At 50.9% G+C, this 11082-nt stretch overlaps 1 protein-coding gene across 1 annotated transcript in view; it reads right to left on the reverse strand.

Annotated features, from left to right (window-relative positions):
• Positions 1-3784: 3784 nt before the first annotated feature.
• LOC113407779 (6-pyruvoyl tetrahydrobiopterin synthase-like) overlaps positions 3785-11082 on the reverse strand; it is a 17448-nt gene continuing 10150 nt past the window's right edge. Inside the window, exons 2-4 of the mRNA XM_026657889.1 lie at positions 5685-5739; positions 4191-4263; positions 3785-3965 (exon numbers count right to left, since the gene is read on the reverse strand). Of these exons, the coding sequence (XP_026513674.1) occupies positions 3785-3965; positions 4191-4263; positions 5685-5739 (309 nt within the window). The remainder of the gene's footprint in view (positions 3966-4190; positions 4264-5684; positions 5740-11082) is intronic.

The following is an 11082-nucleotide window of genomic DNA, read 5'->3' on the forward strand; positions in this document are numbered from 1 at the left end:
CATGGAGGCCAAATAAAGAAATAGATTACCGAATTAGCACAGCAATTTAGATGCAACTCTCCCAAAATAACAAGCTCTATCCGGAGGCTGATCCTGCTACTCATTTCCCCCCATGCCCCAGAGAAAGCCAAGGACGAGAAATGAGCTTGAAACTAGGGTTGTGGCAAAGCCAGGGGAGAGTATTCCATAGGCAAGGCCCCCCTCTCAGTTTCACTGCAAACACTCTAATCCAGCCCTTTCCAAATGAAACCAGGCCTTAGCTTGGGCCTTCAGAGCCATCCCAACTACTGCAAATAGCACCCACAAATGAATGGGCCACACGGATGGAATAAGTGTAGGGGCCTCCAGGACAAGGGAAAGCAGCTGTGACTGGAGGAAGCTGACATCGCCCACCTCCTTGTGCCAGAGGTGCTTAGAGCAGGGACAGGCCATGTCAATCCAGCCCCTTTGCCCAGAGCTAACAATGAATCCAGCAGGTAACACTAAATGGTGAGGAGACACAGACGCCAGGGAGGGCAGAGAAATCCAAAGGCTCTAGGGGCGGGAAACGAAATAAGATTCAATTTAGGCTAACACATTTGTGGACAAGTAACCCAACCCCCAGGTGCTTAATGGGAAGGAGAAATCTGCGAACAAGGATACTGAAACAGTCCAAGATGTGTCTGTATGTGGGTGGGGGAAAGATGCTTGCAGCATGCGAAGCAGGCAGCTAATGACATGAGTTTGGTCTCTTGCAGATGTCTCCCCTAGCAGTGAGATTCTGAATGGGGGTTGGGAGGAGAGTGGCCCTCTTTACAAGGCACTGCTATCGTCACACCTGAAATATATCCTGTTCAGTTCTGGCCATCCCATTACCAGAAAGGTAGCCGTAAAGTGGGAGAGAGCTAAGGGAACAGCAATGACAATGGTTGAGGGGCCAGAGAGGTTGACTATAAGGAAAGAGCTCAATCAATAGAGCAGGGCTAAGTACTAACTGCAGGGGGACATAACCTTCTACTGCTCCTAGCAGGGAGGGAGGGTGAGGAATTAGATCAGACCAGAGATACATGGGGGAATAACTAGGAGCAATAGATGAAATAAAGCAAAGGAAAACGGAGTCCTGTCACCATTTCCCTTGGGAGCTTTTCCTGGTGCAAAACCCTAGTGGCTGAGAAATGAGACTGGACAAAACACTAGCAAAGGGCCGCTATGAGATATTAGGAATTTTCCCATCTCTCATCTTCCTTTGTTCAAGTGTCAGGTGCACACGTTAAAGGCACATAGGCTGGTAGGTCATACAGAGGAGATTGGATCCAGACCCATAGTTGTAACAAAGTCTGGTTCAACATACAGTGAGAGTCAAGCTTCTCACAGGGATAAAACCTATCCCCTAGAAAAGAATGCAGGTGATGGAAACAATTTATTAAAGCTAATGTTAAAAAAATTATATAATACATAGGTTGAGAAAAGAGTGTCTACATCTGGGTATAGTGCGTACATTATCCACAAATACAAAGTTTGTTTTTAAAGTCATATGATAGTACATAATCAGCAATAACCTACATTTAGGTGAATAGATTTAACAATACAGTTTAGATATTAGAATCCGAATACTTGGGTACATCACTCATGAGGAGTTGTACAGAGATTTGATTGTGGAAAGTAAAATATAACGAATGGAGATTGTCCCTCAGTAATTGAGAATTAAGTAGGTTGTCCAGTTAGGAAATACAATCCATGAGGAAAGTATTTCAGTTACTTTCCTGACTGCGCTTCTCATCGGCACTCCAGCTCATCCCTCCTGGTGCTGCCGATGTCCGGTGATGTGTTCTATGTAGATGCCTCTCGACCACCTGATGGCGTCCGACACCATGAGTTGCTCCATCAGCCGTAGCGTAGCGTTGACTGATTCCACATTCTCTCAGCACTTGCTTCAATGATCAGTGCGTGCGTCTGAACCTGGTAACCCTTAGCTCTCAAGGTTTCGGCCAGAGGGGCATATTTCTCTACCTTTCGAGCAGCTAGTCTTGTTGGCAGCCTGGGTTGCAGGCCAGATCAGCCTCGTTTACACAATCTTGTTTACTAGCCCTTGCAAGTCCTTAGCCCGCTCCCTTCATGGAGTCGTTATTTCTCAGCTAGTTCTCAGGCACTGCAGATGGTTGGACAGTAGGTGGTGCACTACACCGTGCCAGGCTCCGATTCCTAACTGTTGCAAGCTCAGTGCTGTTGCCTCCAGCTAACAGTGTCTGAGCCCTGCTCTCCCCAGCAGTAGCGCAAGTTCACACTGCCATTGAACTGCAGCTTCACCCGACTGTGCTCTGTGCACACCGTATCTTACTCTAAGAACTCCTTCTGTTGACGCCTCTCCCCCAGGGAGCAGGGCCGCCCAGAGGGGGGGACAAGTGGGGCAATTTGCCCCGGGCCCCGCGAGCCCTGGCCCGGCAGCGGTTCGGGTCTTTGGCGGCATATCAGCGGCGGGGGGCCCTTCAGTCGCTCCGCATCTTCAGCAGTGGGTCTGACGAAGACCTGGAACAACTGAAGGGCCCCCTGCTGCCGAAGACCCGGACTGCTGTCAGGTGAGTACAAGCGCCGCAGCTCCCCCGTTTTGCCTCAGGCCCCCTAAATCCTCTGGCCGGCCCTGCCAGGGAGTTCACTAGCTGCAGCCCTGCTCTGGGATGGTCACTATATGTACTCAGTTCCTTAGAGCCAGCAGCTGAAGGAGACACCATAAGGGTGGTCTGCAAAGGCTGTTTATTCACACAATGTCATCAGTATTCCTTCTGGTGATGGGGTACACCCGGCCATTCCTAGCCCCCTGCCGGAGGCCCCAGGGTCCTACTACACCCTGCCCCAGGAAAGCAGCAGAGAAGGTAGGTCCTTTGGACCTGCCTAGAGAAGCCTCCTGCAGGCAGCCAATCAGAGCTCCACTGGCCCAGATTAAAGGAGCTGCAGGGCCCAGGCAGATTAGTCCTTGACTGGAGGGACCAGAGGGGTGGGTCTGGGAGCTGCTCTCTGGCCACAGGCGCTCGAGGGGTGAACAGAGTTTGGTTCTGGCTGCATTGGCTTAAGCTGGGGGACAGGCCCTGAGTTCTGAAGCAAGGAGTGAAGATACAGGGGCCAGATGGGAAAAGGTCCAGGGAAGTAGCAGCAATGAATCAAAGTGAGCGGAGCGTGGCTGCTGTTCATAGAGTCCCTGGGTCAGAACCTGGAGCAGCGGGTGGGCCTGGGTTCCCCCACTGGCGAAGTGGTGTAAGCCCTGATAATGGGACAAGGCTTGCTTGGAAGCCCAAGCAAAGGGCTGAATTTAAAGGGCCCAGAGCAGGGGATGAGTGAAGACCCTGGTGAGGGCAGACAGGCAGTTTTGTTGGACTCTTTGCTACCCCAGAAGGGGCTCATTTTGACTGTGTGACGCAGTTTGAGGACCGAGCCAGTGAAGACCTGCCAAGTGAGGTCAACAACCTACAGGAGGCACCAGGAGTGAGAAACGGACTGCAGTACCGCACAGCGGCAGCAGGAGGCACTCGAGGTGAGTGTCCTGCTGGTACACAGTTACCCTGGTCCCTTGCCTCTCCGCTCCTCAGTGGGGAGTAGGGGACAGTTTAGGGTCTGCAATAAGCTTGGTTGTTTATGTTTCTGGGGGAAATTAGCTTTAAAATGTTCACTCACAACATGTCAGCAGCAGCCGGGGGGTGGGCTGGAGCGAGAGACCAAGACTGGACACAGTTAGTGAAGCAGGAACAGACACTATCTGCAGTGCAGTAGATTTTATCTTGATTGCAAAGCTTCATTTCATCTGCAGACAATGCTAGTCCCTGATTACGTAGTGTGCGCTCCGGTCACACATTGAGGCCAGTGGAGCTGTCTCTTCTTCATTGTACACAATGACGTTCTGCTTGGATTCATACACCTTGACCTTATAAAGAGCCCCCGCGGGCAGATGCTTCTGGAGGTTTTCCCAGGTGTACACTGTCACGTTCTCAGTTGTACTGCAGGGAAAACAGGGCCCAACTTAGAGAGGGAGCAGTAAGTGCAGGTTAGATCCAGATCCCAGCTGCAAGGCAATGGGGAGGTATTTGATCACCGTTAGGTAATCAGTTCCTCCAAACTGAGGGAGTTGAACTAGTCACAGATGACAATATATAGTGCTCATTTACGAAACAGGGGCAGTCCTGGCACCAAATCCAGTTTTACCATGAGACCCCACTACCCACCTCACAACATCAGCAAAATAAGCCACATCCTGATCCAGTTTCTTGTGGTCAAGCAGCTCCATGATTGTCTCCTATGGGAAGAGAGGGAACATGCTGGTCCCGTCAATGGGTTATGACCCAGAAGGCCCAGCGTGTGGCATGGTCTAACCAACACAGACTCAATTCTTGGGACCCTGGACTCTGAGTTAAATTCCCAGGGAAGGCCCTGCCATGCCTGCAAAGGAGTCCCAGGTATTTTAATGCTGGGCCTTTTCCTGAGAAGATGAGACTCTTAAGACTCAAAGACTCCATCTTTGTGTGGAATATTGGTGTAGAGGGCTTCTACGTCCATAGTGGCCAGGATGGTGTTTTCTGGAAGATCACCGATGGATTGTAGTTTCCTCAGGAAGTCAGTGGTGTCTCAAAGATAGCTGGGAGTGCTGGTAGCGTAGGGCCTGAGGAGAGAGTCCACGTAGCCAGACAATCCTGATGTTAGGGTGCCAATGCCTAAGATGATGGGGCGTCCAGGATTTCCAGGTTACATCGCCATAGCTACTCTCTGAGGGGTGTGAAAAATCTACACCTGAGCGACATAGTTAAGCCGACCTAACCCCAGATGTAGACAACACTAGGTTGATGGAAGAATTCTTCGTCAACCTAGCTACTGCCTGTTGGGAAGGCGGATTACCTACAGTGACAGGAGAACCTCTCCAATCGCAATAGTAAATGCCTACACCAAATCACTATACGGTAGACATGGCCTCAGACACTTTGATGTTTTTCTACAGTGAGGGATTCTCTGTCATAGGTAATAGCACTGCCTACGTGGGAGGTGAGGTCATCTTAACTCGGTCTTTCAGGGGTGTGGATTTTTCACACCACTGAGAGATGTAGCTATGCCAGTGTAACTTTTCAGTGTAGACCAGCCCTTAGGCTATGTCTATGCTACAGGTGCTACACTGGCACAGCTACAGCTGTAGCAAGGACACTTCCTACAGCGATGGAAGGGGTTTTCCTGTCACTGTACTTTAATCCACCTCTCCAAGAATTCTTTCGTCGACCTCTTGGCTTCTACACTCGGGGTTAGGTTGGCTTAATTACACTGCTCAGAGATGTGAATTTTTCACACATAAATTTTAACTGTACGTCTAGCCTATGATCAAATTTGAGTGTTCCTCTGGTCTTTGTATCTCACTTACTCTGACACTTGGCATGTTACTGCTGCTGATCACACAAACTCAGTAACTCCTACCCTCTCCCTGGAATTTCCCGGCTCTAACAGGGTGGTAGCCGTGTTGCTTGGGAGGAGTGAGAAAACCAAGATTCCCAGGGGACTGGAAGATCACATAAAGGGAATGTATTGACACATCACCTTCCACACCCTCGCAGCTACTATTCCCCATTTCCCAAAATACTATCCTACTGCCCCACACCTCCCCACTTCCAAAGCTGCCTATCATCAAAAATCATAATAGATTCCCATGTCTGAGCTCCGGAAGTACCTTGTTATCAGCTGCATGTACTCTTTCAGGTCTGTCAGGTTTATAACCATCCCTGAGCTATGATCAATCTGCAGGGCAAATCACAGGAAAGGAAATCACAGGCACAGTTGACATCTCTTGATAAGTACATGCAATGATGAGCCACTGGGGAATAGTTATGGCATCTAAACTGTTCCAATCAAGCGCCTGAGCAGGCTGCAGAGCGTTTCCTGGGCTTTAATGATCAGCTGGGAGAAGTGGCTGGTCTGGCACAAAGGCCACATGGTATGGACGGGGTTCAAGTCATAGCCAGGCCCCACAACTACATGGAATGGGCAGGAATGATGTCAAGGAGGCTTCATTGACTGGTGCCCTGCTTTCTGACTCGGCACAGGGCCACTTGTCTTTGTACTGCTGTACAATGATCTTTTCCGTACCGTACCCAGGACTCATGCCAGCTCTACCAGTGCAGCCAGATGCCCCTGGCCTGACCCAAATCCACGCCCTGCTGCCCTTCTCCATGCACAGTCACCACCACTGGAAAAATAAAACAAACAAAACCCAAGTCAAATTATTGGCCCCATGGGCAAGATTCACACAAAATATCTCTAGCATTACTTATGTGGGATGAATGAAAAGGTGACAGGTACAGCAAGGAAGGAGGAAGTAGAAAATAATGTTGAGCTAGAAATAAGCCTGATGCTCAAAGTTTTGGGGAAATAAAATTTGGCCGCTGATAACAGATCCTAGCTAATAAAGCCACTAGATAGATAATCATGTTGATCAAGGCAGGTTTTCACCTAACACCACCCTGCATTCTTGAGCTGCAGTATCCTCTGTCATTCTAGTTCTGGATCCCCACACTCAGCTCTGCTGATGCTCCTTGGGCCTGACCCACAGCACCCCCCTGCTTTTCCAGCCCTGGGTACCCACCCTAGTTCTGCCAATGCACTCCACTCATAACCGGAAGTCATTCTCAGCTTTTCTATTGGCCTTCTTGGGGTACGCAAGACCAATCAGATTCCTGAAAGGGGTCCAGTAGTCTGGAAAGGAGGAGAGCCAGTGTTCTACAGTGACAGAGGAGGGAGGCAGCAGGATGGGAAGCTTGGGAGTCCAGGTTTAGCCATACTGCGTTTCAGATGACAGTGAGACGCCCAGCAGCTAAAGGCAGTGAGTGTTAGAGAGAAAAGGCTAACATCACCACAGAGTGGAGAGATGTGGAGAAGGAGAGACTGCAGGAAGAGGAGCCAGGAAGGCTGGAGAACAGCAGCAGCCCACTGCCACATGGCAGATCCCCGCATGGCGTCTGCACACCTCTTTCTGGCTGCCAGGGTGACAAAAGCCCTGGGGCAGGACCCGAAGGAGCCCAGTATAAATCTAGTGTGTCCAGTCAGCTGCCCTGAAAAAGACATTAGACGGGAACCCCAGCAGTAAGCAGCACTGCAGGCTGCCCTTGCACTGGCTTTGGGGGAGGAAAATGCTGATTCAGAGACCTAGTCAGGGACACTCCTGATGTGGAGCTGCCAATGCTGCAGGGGAGAGGCGTGAGGGGCTCTCTGAGCCTTGTGCCAGGGGCCTCACACCTCTGAGACTGGCTTGGATTTGAGAGAGCTGTACACAGTCCAGCATCGTTAACTGGGGAAGTCAAAGTCAAGGCAATGCAGTTTTGTCTCCAACCACATTCGCTGCAGAGTAACGGGCCCACAAACATCTCCTGTCCTTTACGTAACAAAGATACGGATGAACTCAGAAGCATCCGGCTCCCTCGCTAGCATGCCAGTTCTGCAAAGCTGTGTGCAGCTCACTACCCGATCCCAGCAAAACATCTTAGCTAATGCCAGATAGAGCCAGCGTGGCATTCCCCTCCCAACTACCAATCACCAGTCAATGGCTGAGAACACAGATCTCTCCTGCAGTTTGCATTGAACGTCTAAGCCATACAACATAGAGAGCTAGTTACCAGGCCAGTCTGTGGGAGGCACTAAACATATCTATCCTGGAGAAAGCAGCAATTCTCACAGGGGACGTCGGCTTCAGAGCTGGAGTCAAGGTCTGCATTACTGAAGTCAGGCAGCCTGCGGGAAAAGGAAAAACAGCACTGAACAGAAAGGTTCTGGGGACACTCATTAAATAAATACCAGCCGCCCATCATGTGGACAACCCACAGTGCAATGGGTTTGTAGGAGCCAGAGAACCAAGGTAATGGGACAGAGAGGGGAACCAATCAATTGCACCGCTGGGCCAGCAGCCGGGTTGACTGTAATGAGGCATATTTCCACTTGGGTCTATCCCAGCAATGGGCTGTGACACGTGTAAATGCACTGACAGTGCATTTGCCATGATAGATGGATGCTTTAGGCCCATCTGGAACTTCAGAGAGGCTGCAAATGGAAAGGTCTGATTCCTGGTGTGAACCCAAAGGAGGCTGTGCAAGTATCGATATGACACGCTGACAAGACATTTACTGTGTGAACAGCCACCACTCCGTTACCATGAGCTGCGTCGAGCACATGGCTCAGAGCATAGGCGCCGACTTCTACTCGCGCCGGTGGGTGCTCGACCCCCCCGCTGCCCCCGGCCCCGCCCCGACTCCACCCTTGCCCCGCCCCCTCCTGTCCCCATTCCAACCCCTTCTCCAAAGTCCCCGCCCCAACTCCGCCCCCTCCCTGCCCCTATTCCGACTCCTTTCACAAATCCCCGCCCTGGCCCTGCTTCCTCCCCTGAGCACGCCACATTCCCGCTCCTTCCCCCTCCCTCCTGGAGCGTGCTAAACCACCAAATAGCTGTTTGGCGGCGGCAAGTGCTGGAAGCTTGGCGGAGGAGTGGGGACATGGTGCGCTCAGGGTAGGAGGCGGAGGAGGAGGTGAGGCGGGGCGGGGAGCTTGGCTGCCGGTGGGTGCAGAGCACCCACTAATTTTTCCCCATGGGTGCTCCAGCACCCACGCAGTCGACGCCTATGGTTCAGAGGAGAACTTTGGGAGGGCATGGGATGGGATAAGGAGCTGGCATGGAGGTGTAATCCTTTTCCCTGACATCTCAACTCCGGAATGGCTATCATCCCTAACTGTAGCTGTAATTGCTAATAGGAAAAATGCATAAAGTCTCCTGGTCAAAGTATTTCTCCACACAAAAAGGGCTTTAATGGGGCACACTGGGATGAAAACCATAACAAAGTATATAGGGTGGGAGGAATGAAAGTGCCTGCGCTCTGTGAGGGCTTGTCTACATAAACCTTTGACCAGAAGCCACGAGTGGACAACGGGGTGGAATGCTCCATAACTGCCTTGTTCTATGCACTCCCCCCTGAATGGGCCACTGTCAGAGACAGGATGCTGGGCAAGGTGGACCATGGCCTGACCCAGTCTGGAAGCGCTTATGTTCTTTGAGGCAGGGGCCATCTTTTTGTTCTGTGTTTAGCACAATGGGATCCTGGACCACGACTGGGGCTCCGTGGTGCTACCATAACACAAATAATAAATAATAGTTCTTCCCAGTCCCTCCCCAGAAGACTGAGGGGTACAGATGGTGTTAGTTCTTCTATTGTTGCTTCCCACGTAGGGCATGTTGCAAACATTAAATGAACAATTGACAAGGGTGTATGTTGGATGCCTTTTTTTAACCCATGCTTGAGTACATCCAAGAGTCCTCTTCTCCAGTGGCCACCATACTCTGTGTCTTACAGGTCCTATCTCCTTCCATGATCAAGTTTGTGCTGCAACATCACCTTGCACCTTGGGGACGGGGAGGGAGATGAGACAGAGCAGCAGGGGGTGGAGTTGGGGAGGGGATGATCCTGGAAGCTCTGGGATGAGTGACAACAGCAGGGGGCACATTTGGGGGGGAACGTTTGTATTCTTGTACGCAATGCCCATTGGAGCTGCCAAAGTGAGACTTTTCACAATGGAGAGAGATTCAAAATTAATTACTTGGTTCCCTCTTGCCGATGCTTGAAAATGTTAGTTGCTAAGGTGCCACAAGTACTCCTGTTCTCTTTTCTTTGTAACCATAACAGCGAGGGAGTTTTTTTTAAGTGAGATTCTGGAGAACAAGATACTGTAGAACCTGAGTTATAAACACCAGTTACGAACTGACCAGTCAACCACACACCTCATGTGGAACTGGAAGTATGCAATCAGGCAGCAGCAGAGACAAAAACAAACAAAAAGCAAATACAGTATAGAACTGTTAAATGTAAACTACTAAAAAAAAAAGGAAAAGTTTAAAAAAAAGATTTGACAAGGTAAGGAAACTGTTTCTGTGCTTGTTTCGTTTACATTAAAATGGTTAAAAGCAGCATTTTTCTTCTGCATAGTAAAGTTTCAAGTTGTATTAAGTCAATGTTCTGTTGTAAACTTTTGAAAAAACACCCATAACATTCTGTTCAGAGTTATGAACATTTCAGAGTTACAAACAACCTCCGTTCCCGAGGTGTCCGTAACTCCGAGATTGTACTGTAGTAGCTTTAGAAAGGTATGGGTGTATGGATGCACACTGAGTGACAGCTCTGCTGGAAAACATAAAGGATACCGTCAACCTGAAAATCATGCTTTGTTTGAACATTTTGACTTGCTGTTATTACAGGTCCTGCCTAAGGCTACTGTAGCTCACAGAGATCAGGGGAAAAATACAATCCCCTCTGTTTTCAGTGTGTTATTTTGTGCACATGCCAGCGCTGCGGGTAGCATCAGTTTCCCCTGTTGCTTGCAGGCCTGCAGACAGCAATTACAGGCCCCAGAGGCGTCCCTAGGGGGGTGCAGGGCCAGGGGTGGAAGTGATGAATTCTTCACTTTCAGGACCAACCACCTGTGCCTAGGAGACCTGTGACCTCTGGGCAATTGCCCCCTTTGCCCCCCACGTTGGCAGGCCTGGTTATTTGTGTGGGTCTTTCACACAGGACCAAGGGGGAGAGAAACCTTTACAAATAGGACACTGATGGGAAAGACCCACCCAGACATTGACGAGGGGTAGGGGAGTGGGGAAGGCAGAGGATGTAAGCGCTCCTTTTAATGCATGTTTGAAGGTGACAAGTCTCTCTCAAGGCCTGATGGGTCGCAGGAACTCATGCCCCTGGGGCACTGGGAAAGGAGAGGGGGAGCACTGAGGCATAGGTAATGGGGTGGGGATGGGGGTCCCTGAGGGGCAGGAGACGGAGTAGGGATGGGAGTCCCTGGGGTGAGGACAGGGTCACTTAGGTGCAGGAGAGGGAGGCGAAGGGGGCGTCTGATGTGATGAGGCTGGGGCTAACAAGGGAGGAGCAGGGGGCAAAGCCGGAGGTGTGTGGGGGTCCCCGAGGAGCAAGGGAGGGTCCCCGAGGAGCAGGGGGCGGGACCAGAGGCGGGTGGGGGGGGTTCCCCGAGGTGCAGGGGGCGGGGCCGGAGGCTTGGGGGGTCCCCGAGGAGCAGGGGCGGGGCCAGAGGCTTGGGGGTTCCCTG

The sequence above is a fragment of the Terrapene carolina genome, unplaced genomic scaffold (genome assembly GCF_002925995.2).
Source record: "Terrapene carolina triunguis isolate 2854851 unplaced genomic scaffold, T_m_triunguis-2.0 Scaffold374, whole genome shotgun sequence".
Lineage (NCBI taxonomy): Eukaryota > Metazoa > Chordata > Testudines > Emydidae > Terrapene > Terrapene triunguis.